Source organism: Mesocricetus auratus, unplaced genomic scaffold (genome assembly GCF_017639785.1).
Source record: "Mesocricetus auratus isolate SY011 unplaced genomic scaffold, BCM_Maur_2.0 Super-Scaffold_100003, whole genome shotgun sequence".
Classification (NCBI taxonomy): Eukaryota; Metazoa; Chordata; class Mammalia; order Rodentia; family Cricetidae; genus Mesocricetus; species Mesocricetus auratus.
The window spans coordinates 59,385,244-59,405,878 of NW_024429188.1; the positions used below are offsets into that span (position 1 = coordinate 59,385,244).

The 20,635-nt window shown below is 36.1% G+C and overlaps 2 protein-coding genes across 3 annotated transcripts in view; one reads left to right on the top strand and one right to left on the bottom strand.

Moving 5' to 3' along the window:
• Klhl4 (kelch like family member 4) overlaps nucleotides 1–13,120 on the top strand; it is a 64,555-nt gene extending 51,435 nt beyond the window's left edge. For both annotated transcript variants that reach the window (XM_005082981.4, XM_013122718.3), the window contains exons 8-11: nucleotides 581–743; nucleotides 3,643–3,855; nucleotides 11,031–11,202; nucleotides 11,719–13,120. In XM_005082981.4, the coding sequence (XP_005083038.1) occupies nucleotides 581–743; nucleotides 3,643–3,855; nucleotides 11,031–11,202; nucleotides 11,719–11,778 (608 nt within the window). In that variant the 3' untranslated portion in view covers nucleotides 11,779–13,120. The remainder of the gene's footprint in view (nucleotides 1–580; nucleotides 744–3,642; nucleotides 3,856–11,030; nucleotides 11,203–11,718) is intronic.
• On the bottom strand, nucleotides 872–1,493 carry LOC106022229 (60S ribosomal protein L17-like). The gene has a single exon (XM_040744354.1). The coding sequence runs from the start codon at nucleotides 1,460–1,462 to the stop codon at nucleotides 908–910; it is 555 nt and encodes a 184-aa protein (XP_040600288.1). The 5' UTR covers nucleotides 1,463–1,493; the 3' UTR covers nucleotides 872–907.
• Nucleotides 13,121–20,635: the final 7,515 nt, after the last annotated feature.

The following is a 20,635-nucleotide window of genomic DNA, read 5'->3' on the forward strand; positions in this document are numbered from 1 at the left end:
ACTTTTGACAATGGTAATTCTTGTAAGTTCTAGTTAGAAAATCATGCCTCTGTCACAAGTAAATTTGCATTCATTAAAATATTTTGGATACAGGTCCAGGATAAATGTATTTATGATTAGCACTTTTGCTGATCAGAGCTCTAAAGTATAATTAAAGCAGTGTATTATATGCCAATATAAGAATGAGTAAGGTTGTGTAGAATATTGAGGAACTTTAATTCTCCTGAATATTTGTCAAGGTACATTGTTTTCTTTATACTATGTTCCATGTGCTTTAAATATCATGGTATTTGAAAATAGAGTATTAGACTTACATTTTTCTTACACAGTACACTTTTAAGTTTATTTTTAAATTATGTGTAACAAATGTGTCTATATGTTAGTTAATGAATATGCAAATAGTGCCTTGGAGATCAGAAGACTGTATTTAGCCTCATATAAGAATCAATTCACATGGACAGAAAACTATTTCAGATCAAAACACAAAGTTTGTTTTAAGCAGTTGTTTGCTTTGAAAGTGAAAATACATTTATTGCATGAGGCATACATAGGCAACCCCTCATACTGTTATGTTTTTTAGGTGTAGCCACACTTGAAGGACCAATGTATGCTGTTGGAGGTCATGATGGATGGAGTTATCTAAATACTGTAGAAAGATGGGATCCTGATGGACGTCAATGGAACTATGTGGCCAGCATGTCAACTCCTAGAAGCACAGTTGGAGTTGTTGCATTAAATAACAAGTAAGCTTAAATAGACAAGGTCTTTTCTACCAGACCATGTAATACAGAGTATCTGTGTTATGATCATCAATCAATAAACATTCTACATTATCAGAATATCCTTATTAACAATTATTTTTATTTACTTATTTTTTACTTTGATCTGCATTTATTTTATGCTCAATTTATTCCCGTGCCATAAGTTTCTGCTTCTTCAGTTTCTTCTGGGATATCCTTTTCTTCTGTGCAACCTCCTCTTCTGGATTTGGAACAATCTGTTCCTTTTCTGTGAGGATCATCTCGATGTGGCAGGGGGAGCTCATGTATGGGTTAATCCGGCCGTGAGCTCTGTAAGTTCGTCGACGCATCTTAGGTGCTTTGTTCACCTGGATGTGCTCGATGACCAGAGAATCTACGTCTAGACCCTTAAGCTCAGCATTACTCTCTGCATTTTTAAGCATGTGCAGCAAAAATTCAGCACTCTCTTTTGGCCACCGACCCTGTGTCCAGCCCCACTGTTTGGCCTGGGCGCATCTGCCGACTCCACCATTGTACTGCCGGAACGGCACACATTGCTTCCTCAAAGTGACATCCTTCAGGTATTTGGTGGCTTTTCGGGTGTGCATACCCTTGATGGCCTGGGCAGTTTCACGGGTATTCTTAAAGTGAACCCGGAGATTTGAACCTCTTGACTTGCATGATTTTGTAGGGTTTTCCGGGTCGAGAGAGTAGCGAACCATCTTCGCAGGTTACCTCAGGTCGCTTACAGGAAGAGCCTTATTAACAATTATAAATATCATTTGTAGAAATTCCATTCATTATGATGGAAAATAGTTGTCAACATTAAATGCTTTACTAGGTATTTTATTGATTTTCTCTATTAAAAATTATGGTCCAGGAACTACAAATATGAGCATTTTTGTGATAATTTTTTCCTCTTAGCCTTATCTCAAAAGAGTCAGAATCTGCATTTTGATGAGATCTTTAGGAAAAATGTATACACCTGAATTTGAGGAACTCTGATGTAGATAGTCAATTCCAATTTACCCTATGTAAATGGCACATTTTCCAATGCTATCTACTCTAAATCTATAAAAAGGTTTGTCTGCCTATATTTATGAATAAGATAAGTTTTTGTTCAGCAACCTCTCTTCTGAGAGTTTAGAGTTTATTAGTAGTCAGTTCCATCTGGATTTGTACTTCCTGAAGATTTACTTTTTCCTGATATCGTGAAAACAAGCTAATAAGTTCTAACGATGCATCCATGCATTGAATTATTACCACATAATTATAATGCTTTTCTTTATTTCTTCTTTTATTGTTGATATTTTAATTATATCATTTTACTCTTCCCTGTCCTCCCCGCAAACTGTTCCATATACATTTAATTTCTTTCTTTCAAGTTTATGGCCTCTTTTTCATTAATTGTTTTCACATTAATATATATGTAAATATACATATATTAGTAAATATAGCATAATTAGTCTGCATAATGCTACATATATGTTTGTTTTAAGAGACATGAAAGTGCTTAAGGTAGCATATAGGATAGATTACATGATAGAAATTTCAGACAATAGGGTAACCAGTCTCCAGACATTAAATAATTCATTAAGTATTTTATTGACATCTATGTGATTCTGTACTACTATGCATAAAGCAACCTGAACGTATGAATGACCTCAGCAAAAAGTCAGCAAAAGTATATTTTAGAACTCAACACAAAAAGAAATAGGAAATATTTAAAGCAAAATTCATTTTTAATAAAATTTATTTAAATTAGTCACAATCTTATTTTACATACAAATCCCAGTTCCCTCTCCCTCCTATTCTCCCACATCCCCCATCTCATTGCCCATCCACTCCCCAGGGAGGGTGAGGCCTTCCATGAGGGATCATCAAAGTCTATCACATCATTTGGGACAGGGCCTAGGCCCTCCCCCGTGTATCTAGGCTGTGAGAGTGTGGAGGTCCCTATTCATAACATTTTGGGTTTTCTCATAATCGTAAACTGTCTGATCTAATCTGATGATATCAATTGATTGTGTTCTATAACCTCCTCTATACATCACACCAGACTCAAATCATCAACTTGAATTTATTTCATTTTGTTTTACTGAGTTTCTTTTCTTTTAAATTCAGTGTGAAAGCAACCTTCAAGCATGTGGTTTAATAAATGTTTATCATATTTATTATTGCAGTATAAAATTTAAATTAAAGCATTGTATATTAAAATAATTGTCATTTATAAGTTACCAAGTAAAGTTTAATAGCTACATTTTCTTACTAAGGGAAATCCACCTTCTAAATTCTATTCTATTTCTTTAGAAAGATATAAACATCTTTCAGGAAAAATATTTCATATTAAACAATTCATATGTCACAGAACATGTGAAGTGAAGAAGAAGGACCTCTTATAACTACAACTTTTTGAAACTGATTGTTGGGACCACATACAAAGATAAAACCTCTTGGTATCTTTGAGCTTTCTGTATATAATTATTTTCCAAGTCCTTTTTATTGGGAAGATAAGTTTACTTTGACAAAAAAATAAAAGAGGGATGTTTGGCATAGACTTAGGCTTTAGCAATTGCCACAGATAAATACCGATTCAGAAACCCAACCTTTCTGTTGCAAATAGAGATGGATAAGAATAGAAATAATGGCCGGGCGGTGGTGGTGCACGCCTTTTATCCCAGCACTCAGGAGGCAGAGGCAGGTGGATCTCTGTGAGTTTGAGGCCAGGCTGGGCCGATAGCCTCCAAAACAATACAGAGAAACCCTGTCTTGTAAAAACCAAAAAAAAAAAAAAAAAGAATAGAAATAATGAAATGTGAGAAAATATAAATACCTTCATTACTATTGTTGTAAATGAATTTTGTGTGAATATGTGCACACATATGGATATATATTTTCCTAGACTCTATGCTATTGGTGGGCGTGATGGAAGTTCCTGCCTCAAGTCAATGGAGTACTTCGACCCACATACTAACAAGTGGAGTCTCTGTGCTCCCATGTCCAAAAGACGTGGAGGTGTAGGCGTTGCAACACACAATGGATACTTGTATGTTGTAGGGGGACATGATGCCCCTGCTCCTAACCATTGCTCCAGGCTTTCTGACTGTGTAGAAAGGTAAGTTTTTACACATGTGCTTATTTGGACTTTTCTTTAATGAGAAAATTTTGAAGCTACTAGAATGTAGTCTGGTATATTGGTTTTTTAAGTAGATTTGTTCTTTGTAACATTCTACACATATGCTTAAACAAAAAGTATTTTGTTAAAAGTTTTTAAAATTTACTATATAACCTTATGAAATATACTTGTCTGGTTACATTATAAAGTAGTGACATAAAAGAGAGAAAAGAGTTAAGGACTTTTTATGAAAAGGTATCAACCAACTCATGAGATTCAAATCAAATTAAGTTTACTGTTTCTGAACTCAGTTGTCAAATTGATAAAAAGAAAACTACTGCCAAAAATATAGGAAGAATTTCAAATACAATTAATTTAGTTTTCTGAATAAGGACCTTACTTATTGCAATAAGAATTTCCCCATTCAAAGCTAAGTTTGTAGTTGTTTGTTTTTACTCTTTGCTCTTTGGGGGCCTTCCACCCAGGTCACAAATAAACAGGGAGATATATTCTTACATATGAATGCCCAGTCTTAGCTTGGCTTCTTTCTAGCCCGCTTTTCTAACTTAAAGTGTCCTGTGTCTCTTTAACTATGTTTTGCCTGTGGGCTTTTTACCTTTCTTTATTCCATATATCTTTCTTTCCTTCTTACTCTGTGGCTAACTGCATGGCTGGGGGCTGGCCCCTGGTATCCTCTCTTCTCCTTTTCTCAGTGTTCTCTCTTCTCTTATTTATTTCTCTCTGGCAACCCCACCTATCCCTCTCCTGCCTAGCTGTTGGATGTTGAGCTCTTTATTAAAACAATCAGGTCGTTTACACAGTCGAAGTAACACAGTTTTACTGAGTTAAACAAATGCAACTTAAATAAATACAGCAATTTTTGCATCACTAAACAAATACTCCACTGTATAAATGAATGTAATGCATCTTAAACTAATATTCCATAACATTTTCATCTTTTGTCTAAATAAAACTGAAAGGTTTTAACTTCACCATAGTAAAAATTACATGCAGCAAAACATTTATCATTACATTTACATTTAAAATTCAGTCCATTTGTATTTAGTAAATTCAGAGAAAATACTCCATTATCTATCTTACCTTAGAGATTCTAAAATTCTATACCTAGTTTACTTTTTATTATATATAAAGAAAATTATAACTCTACCCAATCCCCAGAAGGATGTAATATTACCTAACAACAGAGACATCTGTTTGCCTCAACAGTTACCAAATATTCTTCTGCAATGATGGGGCCATCTTCAGCCTATTGGCCTTGAATATCTGACAGACATTTTAGTGAAACAGGAAAATTGAAGTACTATCCTCCCTAGTATTGGCAAATCTGTGAGCGCTTTCCTCTATGTCCTGCGGAATATTTGGTCAACTCTTAGAAGAAGTAGGGATCTCGAAGGACTGTCTTGCCTTGTCAAAGTTCAACAGTATTTTGTTGTATGCTACACTTGCCACATTGAAAGCAAACTCCCTATGGGCTTTCTTCCATGCCCATAATCCTTTTATAAAGTAAATTGTTCCTGCCAGGAGCAGATACTTCTCATTGTCATGAAAAACCTTAGGTTATTAAGCATCTTAAATGTCATTTTCTGTAGGTCTTTGAAGTGTTTTAAAAATAATCTGTAAAATATACCTGTTTAACCTTGAAAACATAACTAATGTTACTAAAAGTTTGATCATTATAGATTAACTACTAACCCCACTTCTTAATTATGCATTGCATTTTTAAACAAGCAGTATAAGCACAATATACCAAACAATTGTAGAACTATACATATACAGTATAACAAAAAACTTTAAATTTATACCAATATGCCAAAATCCATGTCAATACAAAATATCTGAGATTAATAGTTGTCTTTTTATCCTATATTCCTATATTCCCCTAAATGATAACAAACATCTATAACCCACCAAATAACCAACAACTACATATTCCAACCCTTGGTATTGTGAGCATAGTGTTTTCCAGACTGCTTCCTGTTTACTGTGGGAAAAGGCATTTTTACCCTGAGATCCCTGAGAAAATTGAGATAATTGCCAAGTCCTGGGAACACTGGTGGTAACTTTTGTTGATGTATATCACCTGTCAGTATTCAGGAGTTCTTTCCAAATCAACTTGATCCATATCAGCCTGGAATTCACAGCCTTTCATTTCCTAAGGAAATAAAAGCAAAATCTTTCTCCAAAGCAATGCATTTTTATTTCTTCATAAGTTAATATAGCCATACGTACTTAGGTTGGTTCAACTTAGCAGTTCACAATCCCATGTCTGTCAGAAGCTGTCATTTGCTTAGAAAATTCAAGGTCAATACAGCCACTTACTGGATCCAGACTCCCTGTGTATTTCCTATCTCTACATAGCTTATTTTTTATATTACTTTACTTCTGGCTTTAAAGACTTGATTATTATTTTGAAACTATTTTAATATGTCTATATACTTTCTCTTTTCTGAAGCCTACACACATTGTTTAACACACTGTAACCTCTTTAGAGGTTTTTCCATCTGGATCTCTTTTACTGTGTATCTTTTTGCCTTTTTTGACTGCCTGAACCTTTAAATGGACAAGACACACAGCTAGAACCTCTGCAGTGGCTTTTGTTGTTGGCTCTGCATCTCTCCTTTGGTATGTGAGGGTCAAATTTAACGCTCACAGGCCCCAGATCAGTCAGGTATGTTTGACCAAGAACTGCATTCAATGCCCCCCACCACCCGACTGGACCACTAGAATGCTGATTCTCATGCTGCAGCAGGCATTTTTGTTTGTTTGTTTGTTTTGTTGGTTTTTTTTTTATAACGTAGCTCTTTATTTTTCAAACTTAACATACTGGCTGCTCAAGGACTTGTTATAAGGCAGAAACTATTAAAGGAACTATGTCAGTTTTTGCTTGTTTTGTTTTTTGTTTATTTTTTTTTGTAATTTACTCAGGCCCTACATGGAAATTTGGGGCCAAGTTAGTATTTCAAAATGTGTTTGTTTGTTTGATTTTTACCTTTTACTCTTTGGGGTCTGCCACCCAGGTTCCAAAGAAATACACAAGGATTTTTCTTACTTATGAATGCATGGCCTTAGCTTGGCTTGTTTCTAGCCAGTTTTTCTTAAATTATTGCATTTCCCTTTTAACTATGGTTTGCCTCTGGGATTTTACCTTTTAATATTCTTTGTCCTTCTTTCCTTTTTACTCCATGGCTGGCTGGGTGCCTGGCCCAACATCCTTCTCTCCTTTTCATTTTCTTGCTCTTCTTTCACTCTCACCCCCCTCCCATTTTCCTCTTTGTCTGCCAGCCCCACCTGTCCTTTCTCCTGCCTAGATATTGGTCATTCATCCCTCTATTAGACCAATCAGGTGTTTCAGACAGTCACAGTAACACGGCTTTAGAGTTAACAAATGCTACATAAAGTATGGAACGCATCTTTGCATCATTAAACAAATGTTCCATAGCATAAACTAATGTAACATATCTTGAAATAATATTCCATAATATAAGTTCATTGAGTGAAAAACATTGACTCAGACAATTAGCATGATTTGTTGCTTAAAACAAACATGTCTGTATTCTCTTTCAAAGTAGACAGCATTTGTAGGCATGAAAATAGTTTAAAAAAGTGTTAATGTATCACAAATTTTCAGTTGGATCTCAGGAGGCACACATATTATAAGGAATATGCCCTTAAAGAAATTCATGGAACAGGTAGAATTTGTACTTCATAGACATAAATTCATGTTGGAATTTCCTTGCTAACACATACATACACACACACACACACACACACACACACACATACACACAGAGAAACACAAATACACAAATGTCATAAAATTAAAGCCATTGCAGTAAAGAAAGAGAAGTTTTCTAGTTTGCTGATTTGCTTCTCTGATGACCAGTCAGGGGAAGGGACTTACTTTATTTTATCGGTTATAATCCACCATGGAGGAAGCAACATTAGGAATTACAGAAAGAATGTGGAGACAGAACTGAAGCAGAGACTATGGAGGATCGCTACTTACTATGAAGAAGAGACTATGGAGGATCACTACTTACTATGAAGCAGAGACTATGGAGGATCACTACTTACTATGAAGCAGAGACTATGGAGGATCACTACTTACTATGAAGAAGAGACTATGGAGGATCACTACTTACTATGAAGCAGAGACTATGGAGGATCACTACTTACTATGAAGCAGAGACTATGGAGGATCACTACTTACTAGTTTGTTCCCCATGGTTTACTGAGCTTATATTTTTTATACAGCCGAGGTGGATCTACCCTGGGATGGTACTGCCAAAATTGGGGTGCAATCCCCCAAATTAGTCATTAATCAAGAAAATGGCTTCAGGCCGATCTGATGAAGATAATTCCTTATTTGGAGTCCCCATTTTCCAGTGATTCCAGTTTGTGTCAAATTGACAAAAGCTAATCAGCACAGCAGAAAAAATGCTTTTATTTTTGACTTTATTTTTTATGTTTTCTTTATTTGTTTCTTTTTCTTTTTCAATCCCAGTTCCCTCTCCCTCCCCTCCTGCCACATCTCCCCATCCCCCCCCATCCTCCCACCCTATTGCCAATTCCTTCCACATAGGGGATATCTACAGTCTATCATTTCATTCAGGGTAGGGTCCAGGCACTTCCCTAAGAGTCCAGGCAGAGAGAGCAATCCTCTTTGTGTTATGGACACACGATGTCTGTTAGTATTCGAGGGATAAACACTGACCACTGCTCAGGACACCATAGGTAGCCCAGGCCTCCTCATTGACTCTCACATTCAGGGGGTCTGGATCGGTCCTATGCTGGCCTCCCAGCTGTTGGTCTGGGGTCCAAGAGCTCTCCCCTGTTCGGATCAGCTGTCTCTGCTGGTTTTGTTAATCGACTTTATCATTTCTTAAAAAAGGATTTGACTTGCCCATTATCTTGGTATTCTGTTACTCATTATTTAACATAGAAACATTTAATTTAGATGGTTACCAAACAGTGTTTATTTTTAAATAATATTAATTTAAAATTGCACTTCAAGAAGTCAAAGAAATTATTTCCAATTATTCTATCATGTGTGCAATGAGCCCATGATTAAATCTCTTGGTTTCAGTATCATTAGAAATTTCCATTTTAATTAATATGTGTTTAAGATATATGTCTATATAAACTGAACAGATTTAAAAACAGTGATATAAGTGGTGCTATTTTAAATTGAATATGATGGATGGCCAGTGTGTTGCTTGATAACTCAGTCCATGTCTTTGCAAGTTTTAAAAATACTAAAAATTTTATTTTCTCCTTAAAAGTCATTATTTCTTGGGCCAGGGATATAGCTAAGTGGTAGAGTAAACACACTAGTTAACCATGTTAAGAACTTAGATTTAAAAAACAAGAGAACTTAGATTCAGTTCTCAAGAATGCCAATAATAAAGAAATAAAACAAGACCATAGCACTTCAACATTTTCTGAATTAAACAATAACCTGATAATATTAATATTTTGAGGTTTAACTATGCAGAAACATAAAAGACTTGAGATTCTATGTAAATATATAAGGAAACTTTTCTATGAATTCTTGCTCACCCATTGTCCACACAAATACTTTAATTTGACTCACTACAGCCTCAATTACAATATTTCTTGGAAAATACAGCACATTGAGAATCAACTGTAGATTTTCTTTTTCTAGGTTTCAAAATGCCACAACAATTTAAGGTGACACAGTAAGGGAACTCAATAATATATAAGATACATAGAAGTTGTCTTGATAATTTATAGTTTTCTGATAGTATTAAAATATTGAATTGATATCAAATTCAGATACAAGTAGAGGAAGGGAGTTGGTCATGGGGGAACAGGAAGTTGAGGGGGTGGGGGTAGAATAGGGGGAAGAGGGAATCATAGGATCGAAGACTGATCAGGCACCAGAGTGACCTCGAGTGATCTAAAGGTATAACATCAATTGGCAAGCTAAGCAATAGTGAAGGGACCACCTCGAATGCCCATTCCTGATAATGAACTTGATGTCTATAACCATCCGGGAGCCTTCATCCTGTGACTGATGGAAGCAGAGGCAAACACACAACTAATCACTGAACTGAACCCAAGGAACCCAGTGACAGAGAGAGAGGAGTGATGAGCAAATTGGCAAAGAATGGGCTGGCAAAACCAGCAGAGACAGCTGATCTGAACAGGGGAGTGCTCTTGGACCCCAGACCGACAGTGGGGAGGCCAGCATGGGACTGATCTGGACCCCCCAAATGTGAGTGTCAGTGAGAAGGCCTGGGCAACCTATGGGGCCCTGAGCTGTGGATCAGTGTCTATCCCTGGTATACAAACTGTCTTCATGTGCCTATAGCACAAAGAGAGATGCTCTCTCAGCCTGGACTCTTAGGGGAGTGCCTTGACCCTACCAAGAGTAAAATGACAGACTCTAGATATCCCCTATGTGGAAGGATTTGGCAATAGGGTGGGAGGGAGGGGGGGAAGGGGAGTGCGGGAAGAGGGGAGGGAGAGGGAACTGGGATTGACATGTAAAACAAGCTATTTAAAATTAAAATAAAAAATGATAAAAAAACTGAGTGGCAGATTATATAACTTATTTCCCACAGCTTCCTATTAAAGATACATGTGTATAACCGAAAAAATGAGATATTTTAGATATATACTGAATTTTCTAAGATTAAAGGATGTAATCCTAATATAATTAGTAAAGGATGATATATGAAAAAAATACTTTCAATGTGCTTCTGCAAATAGGTCAGTATGACTACAGAGCATTTCATGTATACGTATATGAATTTCCTTAACTTTTCAAACTTTTTAAATTCAATGTTTTATCTTTTAAGTGTACACTTTAAAACTTTCCATGGGAAGTTTTTAATGCCAAATTCATATAATATATGAATTGAGTACGATTTAAAGCAATGCATGGTACTTCGAAAAGAAAGTACTCCTTTCCATATGCTTTGCGCGCCCTCTTGTGGCTACAAAGAGTTATTTGGTGTACATCTACTTTAATGAAAATTCTTTTGTCTTGTATAGAAACCTATGCTTGAGATTGCTTTTCAATATTTCAAATTATGTGCTACACAATAACGTATTTTATTAATGCATATTATTTTTCATTTTAATGTTACTGAATTTTACCTCTCATTTTCTTTCTCATATCTCTTAAGATATGATCCAAAAAGTGATTCATGGACAACTGTGGCACCTTTGAGTGTTCCTCGGGATGCCGTTGCTGTATGCCCCCTTGGAGACAAACTCTATGTGGTTGGTGGATATGATGGTCACACTTATTTGAATACTGTTGAATCATATGATGCTCAGAAAGATGAATGGAAAGAGGTATTGTAAAAATCTTCAAATTAGTATATTTCAGAATTTAAAAAGTTGCTAAAGCTTAAATTTGGAATTGATTTCACATTTTCCCTCTGTACAGACATGCCAGATCTTTTCTTAGTAGACAAGTATCCAAGAGTCCTAGATTCTGGCTTTGGCTCTAACCCTGCCTCTTTTTTGATCACTTGAAGCATAAAAGAATACTAACAGAAAATGACAGTATAACTATATATGACAAAGTCACGTGATCCATTATTTCAATTAATCCTCACAAAATCTTTGAGTAGTAGTATCATTATCTGTGCTTTTTCAATTGAGCAAATTGTTCCAAATGTAAAAATGAATCCCAAAGCAACTAACCTTGTAGTCAAGATCTTTTAGCACTCTAGTCAACAATGATCAGAGTTACAGATTTCTTAGTTTAGAACAAGACAAAAGTTAAGTCAAAATAGTTGAAGACTTTAACAGTCAACATTTTGGGTTATGCTAAAGACAGTGTTTCTTTTCTTATTTGTGTTTTAGGAAGTCCCTGTGAACATTGGAAGAGCTGGGGCATGTGTTGTAGTTGTGAAACTACACTGAAACTCTCTTCAACTAATGCAATGAAATTGAATTATCTCAAGAATGAAGAAGAAATATGCTCTTTTATTAAGTTGATAAGCACATTGAAATGCTGTTTTGTCTTTCTCATGTAGAGTAGAAATCATTAACGCGCATAAGGCTGAAAAAAGTTAAATGTGGATTACATGTTAGTGTTGAGTGTATGTGCTGTCTCAGCTCACAATCTAATGAGAAATCCAATAGGCTATGTTTAGACTCATTACTGTATAGTGTTACAATATCTAACAAAAATTTGGTAGTGGGCAATATTTGAAGGTAATGAATTCATTAAGACTTTTCATGCAAGTGTCTAGGAAGTAAAACCATTTTCTACTAAAGGTACTCTACTGTTGGGAATAACTTAATAAAAAAATGACAGAAGCTTTGAAGCATTAAGCATGGTTTCAAACAATAGCTCACCCAGCTAATAATACCTCACATTTGCCAAGAAGAAAGGGATTTCTGTGTCAATGAAGCAGATCATTTATTGATGCAATTTGCCATACTAATCACACAATGTCAAACTTTTCACAGGTTATTTTTTCAGTTAACTAACTGCCAAAATATGTGTATAGATTTTCTAATCTATGATGTGCTATGTTGGTAGATTCATTTGCAGTAAAATATCATAATGCCGCATATACAATCTATAGTCTATAACAGTGAATATCATATTGATTCAAACTGTTCCTGATCTTCAGAATGTAAAGGCCTCACTTGTACAGAAACTAATTATTTCCTCAAGCATTTAATGTGTTCTTGGTAAACACCTTCTCTTAAGTTAAAGAATTGATATAAACAATTCTAAAGAAGATTATAATTGAGAGTTTGAAGCACAATTATGATAACACTTGGAAACACCAAAATGTTTAATATGCATAGTCAATTCTATAATTCCCTTTGCCTATCAATACCTGATTTTCTTTTAATTTCATAATTATTTTACCCAGTAGTCAATGGTAAGGACATCTATGCTACAAAAACTACATTTTTGAAAACAAACCATTAAAAACTATTTGAGTAGTATTTTAGCTTTTGACTATATTTTCATTTATCCTACCTAATGATAAAACATAGTGAAATATTGAAAACTCATGTATGTGAAGGTAACTTTTCAAGTAAATGTTCCATTTTAGAAAAGCTATAATATCTTGTCTTAAATGAACTTTGTATGGTAGACTATCAAAGCAACCAACAATATCCACAGAGAGGCTTATAAAATGTACTACAACTACCTATTAATTTTTTAAAATCACAGCATAAGTTGAACAAAGGTATTTGTACTTTGAGGAATTGAATTTAAATAAAGTTTCTCCCTACTGGCTATAAAGACTGGTGCTGTTCAAATATGCTGAATGCATGTTGAATGATCCTCCTTAGGCTGTAGTGTCTCAATAGCTAAAATATTTGAATGCCAATATACGATTCCCTGCCTTTGTTTCTTATTTTGTCTGCAATTCTCAACAGAGCGCTACAGATTTTTACACATTTACAGCGGAGATATAGAGGCTATCATACACAAATAAGACACACAAGAGCTTGCTATAATTTAGTGTTTATTATTATCATATGTTAATTATATATAATGTGATGCTTTGTGGCATTTCCTACATGCACATAATGCTTGTTGATCATAGTCATCCTTCAGCTGCCATCTCTATTCTTTCCTCATTCCTATTAATATCCTCTCTTTCCTTAGCTAGCGCTTCCTTTCATGACTTTTATATTTGTCGTTTTTAACTCATTGGGACCAAATAAATTCCATTAGTACTGTTTACAGTAGCAAGGGGGAGAAATTGTTTAGATATTTTAAATTAACATTTTTTATCAAATCAATGTGAAAGTACAAATATCTGAGCCTTGAACCCCATCACACAGTTTAATGTGCTAAGTTAAATAAGATTGTGAACATTTTGGCAATTTACATGGCAAATGACCTATTGTTCAGCACCAATGGTCCATGTTACAATAATGATTACATGGTACCAACAAACTGACAGTTTCAATACTAATGCCTATTCAAATAAGCAGACATGGAATACTATGGTATGTTTTTAACCTGTTTTGTTTCTGTTTAAATGTTTATTTATTCCTAGGAGAAATGTACATGACACCTAGGGCATTGAGAGTACTGGGAGGTGCTATGTAACCTCCAGAAGAGAAAAATAGTCAGCAGTTTTACCCAGCTGTGAGCCCTACAGGATACAATAATGACTGGCCTAGCAACCTATACTCATTGGTGAAATAGTGACACAAATCTTATAGGGAATAACCAAACATTTTCTGATTGAATTACCAACCACTCCATAAGATGGACCCTATAGATTGCACCAATATTGGAGTCAAAAGCCTGTCACTTAGATACATCATAGGCAATCTGAGAGAACTTACTCATGTTGTGAAATGGATGCCTAATTACTTCTTGCTCTATCCGCAGACTAAAATATCTCTTAATCCTCATATAGAAGCTTCTTTTTGCTAGAGATAGGGATACACAGTAAGACCTGTAACCTTTCTTCACGTGGAAAACAAGAAACTGTAGAATACTAAGCCAAACATTGTATTTACATCCTACCCCATCCTCCCAAGTCTCAAGACTCTTGGAATAAGAGGAGACAGAAAGCTATGTAAGAGCCAGAGCTGAGCCGGGCAGTGGTGGCACACGCCTTTAATCCCAGCACTCGGGAGGCAGAGGCAGGTGGATCTCTGTGAGTTCGAGGCCGGGCTGGACCAATAGCCTCCAAAACAATACAGAGAAACCCTGTCTCGTAAAAACCATAAAAAAAGAGCCAGAGCTGATGGATGACTACAATGAAATGGTGTTTTCTGAACCAATTGGAGAGTTACACATATGATCTCCCTGTGGTTTTGACAGCATGTTAAACAAGCTCCTGTAAAAGAAAACCAGAGCATTGAGGGCAAAAGTGGGGACAAAGACCCTAGACAAGGAAAATCAGCCATTAATAACTCCTGAAATAAGGAGAGCCAGTTTGCTTTAAGGGTCATGGTAGATTTACTGCACTCTAGGAGGTATCCCCAAACAAAATACAGTATATTCAACTCACTAGGCTGGGAGAGAAATAAAAAGAATATGAAGTTGGGTAGGTAGGGAGGTAGGAGTGGATCTGGGAGGAGTTATGCGGTCTATGGTTGGTTAGTCACAAGGGGAATAGTATGAATCTGTGAGGGAGATTTGTGGGAAGGAGAGTTACTCAGAGGAGTACTAGGGCAATAGAAGTGGGAGTCATGAATGTGCATTGCACACATCCAAAACTGTCTAAAAGCAAGTGTAATTAATAAAAAATATTGAAAGAGCTTCTTTAGAATGAAAGAATTAGCTTGAACTGCAGTAGGGTTACTGAAGCAAGATTAGTCTATGATCACAAGATGGCTCTTGGTCTTTTTTTAAATTTTTTATTTTAATTTTAAATAGCTTGTTTTACATGTCAGTCTCAGTTCCCTCCCCCTCCTCCCGCACTCTCCTTCCCCCCCCCCAGCCTCCCACCCTATTGCCAATTCTTTCCACATAGGGGATATCTAGAGTTTGTCATTTCACTCCGGGTAGGGTCCAGGCACTTTCCTAAGAGTCCAGGGGGAGAGAGCATCCCTCTTTGTGCTATGGGCACACGATGACTGTTTGTATTCCAGGGGTAGACACTGATCCACAGCTCAGGGCCCCATAGGTTGCCCAGGCCTTCTCACTGACACTCACATTTGGGGGTCCAGATCAGTCCCATGCTGGCCTCCCCACTGTCGGTCTGGGGTCCAAGAGCACTCCCCTGTTCAGATCAGCTGTCTCTGCTGGTTTTGCCAGCCCATTCTTTGCCAATTTGCTCATCACTCCTCTCTCTCTGTCACTGGGTTCCTTGGGTTCAGTTCAGTGCTTAATTGTGGGTGTTTGCCTCTGCTTCCATCAGTCACAGGATGAAGGCTCCCGGATGGTTATAGACATCAAGTTCATTATCAGGAATGGGCATTCGAAGTGTTCTCTCCACTATTGCTTAGCTTGCCAATTGGTGTCATCCTTTAGGACCACTAGAGGTCACTCTGGTGTCTGATCTGTCTTCTAACCTATGATTCCCTCTTCCCCCTATTCTATCCCCCCCACTCAACCTTCCTGTTCCTCCATGACCTACTTTCTCTTCCTCTTCTCCCCCTCTCTTTCTTCACAGCTCCCACTCCCCCCCACCCCTCACCGTGTTCCCCATCCATTCAGAGGATCTTGTCTCAATCCTCTTCTCTTGGGTACTCTTGGTCTTATTCATCGTAGTACATCCAATGAATGTCATAGTTTCTAGTATAGAAATTGTTTTTTAAAAAACAGCTATTAAACTCAATAAATAAATGGCTTTTTAAATTGCATTGAAGTCCTTGTATTTTATGATGTTTGGATCCAATTAATAGCACTAGAAACATGGAAGAATAATTAGATAGAAGTGTCACATCCTATAATATACATCCTAATCAAAAATGAAGAAATGGGTGGGAACAGTGTATGGGTGTTAGGATGTAGAGGAGTGTCGTAAAAGTTTGCCTTCTGAATATGATATGACCATTGCAATCATGATCACACAGAAGTGTTAATTTATTTCACAAGAAGAAACAAAGATAGGAAAGGTATTATCTGGGAAATAAAATAGAATCATTGGAAGTAGGTAGGGTATAAAAGGGGGCTTTAGTTTTTTTGTGAATATGAGTGCAGTATATTTGATTTATGTATAAAATTGTGAAAATAGGAAAGGAAAAATACTTGAGAAGACAAATTGAAATAGCACATTGGCCAGATTTGAAGAATTAAATGTTTCTGAATTTGTTTTACCTCTTTGAAACCTGAAGGTTCTAAGAAGTTTACTTAAAAATATACTTTGAGGAATAAATTTATTGTGAGTATCTAATTATAGAATGTCTGAATGAGTTAAAAATTCAACTTAGAATTACATCAAAAGCAACTTAATTTAAAATTGAAATTTAAAGTTCTCAGTTGAGATTGACATCAAATATGTTACCCAAAAGTTTCTATTAATTAATTACGGATCTTTTAATAAATTAAAATCTGAGATAAAAATACAATAATGTAAGATGAAAAACAAACATATTAGATATATAGCTAAGGTTTCATACAGGAAAATAAAACCACTTGGAACATGAGGAACATGTGATATGAGAGCTAATATAGGAATTAATGAACTCAGTCATGTATTCTAAGCAAGGGGCCTCTTCGTACCATTGCACAGTTAGGTCAAAATTTTGTGATAGTATATTTTCAGAAGTGGAAACATTAAATACTAAATGTGAAAATAAGCAGAAAGGGTTAACTAATAAATGAGTTAGAGCTGAATAAGAGACCTAAGTACAATTCCCAGACTATAGCACCAAAGATTAAAAACTGGAAATATAAAAATATCCAGACAGCAAAGAAGATGATTCCATGACTAGAAGAATGTATAATCAAATTTGAAAACATGATTTCAATCTCTGAGACCTATATGATATAAATGGAGAACTGACTACTTTAAGTTGTCTTCTGACTTCCTCATGCATGCATACAAGAGCATGGAACTCAATAAAAAATAATGTAATTTTTAAATCTCTTGATGAATAGTAGTTCTAACTAAATTAATTTATTATCCATGAAATTATGAGTTATAATTGATATTGAGATGTTGGTTCTAAAATTGTAGAGAAGAAAATTCCCAGAAAAGCCACAAAATACTGAGGAACAAAGTTGGACAATTGACATAACGTGTGACTGACAATAAATGTACAAAAATAAACAGATGTCATATAAACAAAAACAAAGAAAAATAAGTCAGTTACTAAATGTAACAGAGAACTGCTTAAATATAGTGAACCAATATTTGACAAATGAGTAAATGTAATATAATTGATTGAGGTAAGTTTTTCAACAAAAAGATATCCCTATAAAAACTAATTTAGAAAATACAACAGTCTCTTTCCATACATTAGTTCAAAATGGTTTTACAATCTTAAAGTCAACTTTCATTTTTAAAGATTTATTTTTGTGTGTGTGTGTGTTTTCCTAACTGAGTGTATGTACACCACATGCATGACCAGTACCTGCTGAGGTCAGAAGACGTCATTGAGTCTCTTGGATCAAGAGTTGTAAACAGTTGTAAATGGCCACCTGTGTTATACAAATAGGTTAGGGTCCTCTGCAAGGGCACCAAGTGCCCTTAACTGCTGAGTCATCTCTCCATCTCCCAGACTGACATTCTTTTTTTTTAAACACTGAGAGGCTTATCTAGATCTTTTGAAACATAAAGCTTTAACCCTGTGTCTGAACTATTCAATAAGAATTTCTGATTTTGGAAATACCCCATGGAGAGCCTCACCTTCCTTGGGGAGCTGTGGGGGATTAAGGGAGGTTGGTAAGGGGCAGGGGAGGAGGGGAGGGATTGGGAGCTGTGATTGACATGTGAAGCAAGCTTGTTTCTAACTTAAATTAAAAAAAAGAATTTCTGAAAAAAAAAAACATACAGTACCACAGGTAATCCTGGAGAGCAGCCACAATTTATCTACCTGTTTGCGAAGTTACAACGGATGTGTTGACCACCTAGTTAATTTAGTTTTTTTTAATTTTTAAAAGTAAATAGAACTTTGTTTTTTTATTTATTTGTATTTCTTTTTTACCAACAATAGTTTAAAAAAAGCCTGTATCTGGGAGGGAGTACAAGCAGACAGACATAGAAGGGGAATGAGGGAGGAAAAGGAGAAGAGAAATGATGTAATTAAGTTTAAGTTAAATAAAAATTGAAGTCTGAACTTAAAGTAACTCCTAAATTATAATACTTGAAACAATCTAGGTGGCCTTGTTTTGATAATTACTCACTATGTATAGTACCAAACATATAATCCAGGGAAAAATTTATACGTTGCAAGTCATTGGACAGAAAAGCAAATCTTGTCTGTAAAAGATATTATTAAAAATGAAAGCTACAGCAGAGGCAGACTCCCACAGCTAAATACTGACTGAACTCAAGGAACCCATTGACAGAGAGGTAGGACTGATGAGCAAAGGGGTTAAGACTGGGCTGGTTTAACACCCAGAAACAGCTGATCTGACAAGGGGTAGCTCTTGACTGATGGCTGGGAATCCAGCATGGGACTGATCAAGACCCCTTGAATGTGGGTGTCAGTGAGGAGGCCTAAGCAATCTATGGGGCCTTGGGTAGTAGATCAGTATTTATCCCTGTCACACTAAAGGACTTTGGGTGCCCATCCCACAATGAGAGATGCACTCTCATCCTGGACTCTTGGGGGAGGGTCTAGGCCTTGCCCTGGGTGAAACCACAGACTATGGACACCTCATTGAGGGCCTCACCCTCCCTAGAAAATGAAGGGGTTTGGTGGGAGGGCATGTGAGGAAGGGAGGGAACGGGAGAGGGATCTGGGATTGACATGTGAAGCACCCTTGTTTCTAATTTTAAATTTAAAAATAAAAATTTTTAAAAAGTCAGTGTGGCTAACACAAGAAGACTCTGCCTGCCTCAGAACAAAGCAAGCAGTGACCAATCTGTTGATTTCTTTAAAAACCTTTACTTATTTTTTATTTTATATGCATTGGTGTTTTGCCTGCATTGATGGCTGTGTGAGGGTGTCAGATCCCCTGGAACTGTACTTACAGACAGTTGTGAGCTGCCATGTGGTTGCTAGGAATTGAACCCATGTCCCCTGGAATGAGCAGCCAGTGCTCTTAACCTCTGAGACATCTCTCCAGTCCCAATTCTTGTTTTTAATATGTAGCTAGTAAACTCAGTGTGGCATCTGCTTTCTCTCCAATCAAAAGAGACAGACACTGACATTCATTTACACTTTCACTATTTACTAAGTTCATATACTTCTCTGCCACAAGAGAGAGAGAGAGAGAGAGAGAGAGAGAGAGTCTCCACTCTAACTTCATCTCCCAAGCCTTCTCCTGGTCTGCTCGTCCCGTCTATGCTTCCTGCCTGATTATTGGCCAGTCAGTGTTTTATTCATCAACCAATAAGAGAACATATATACAGGACACCCCCCATCAGTTATCTACTCGTGTTTTTTCTTCCTTTTCTCTTCTCTCTCTTGGGATGTTTTCCCTAATACAGAGTACAGAACTCAGGACAGTCACTAGTCAATTTGCCATTGACTTCCACTAGTAGACCATACTTTGACATCAAACTTAACTGGTTGTATTTGTGGTCTTCACTACTTTTATGGGTGGTTAGTACACTAGCATGAATTGCTTTCTATTAGGTAAAAGTCTTGGAGTAATTCTCATTAACCCTTCCTTGTATGAATAGGCACAGTTGAAGAAAGTGACCTTGGATGTGAGTGGATTGCTGCTACCAAATTTTACTTGTTCTGTCATTAAATGATTTCAGGAAAGTCTTTGAAAAAAATGAAAGCTACACAGTTTAAATAAATATTTTCAAAAAACATATGGAAAAGTTAGCTACCCAAAAATACAAATAACCCTTAAAATCAGCACTTGTAAAACAATTGGTGTTTTATTAGCTTGAGAATATGATAGACAGGGTGGTTTTTAAAAGTAGACATCAATTTGTTACACTGATTGATAATAAAACTCTTTGGTTAGGGTGACAGAATGATATGATTTTGGTGAGGGCTCTTTTTATGCTTTAAAATGCCAATTTCTCCCTAAATCCTAATCAAATGTAAAAGAGAATGAAACAAGTGTTCTCAGAGTTCTTTTACAACATTCATTCTATTAAATATAACTGTACTTATGAGATCACTACTGTTTTTTAAAGACCTCTCTTACTAATAAGTAGGATACAGGATTTCAATGTGTATTTAGATAAGAGATAAAATACTCTACTTA

Bases quoted from the DNA above. Each gene is read 5' to 3' on its own strand.
- LOC106022229 (XM_040744354.1), bottom strand. From the start codon at position 1,462: ATGGTTCGCTACTCTCTCGACCCGGAAAACCCTACAAAATCATGCAAG.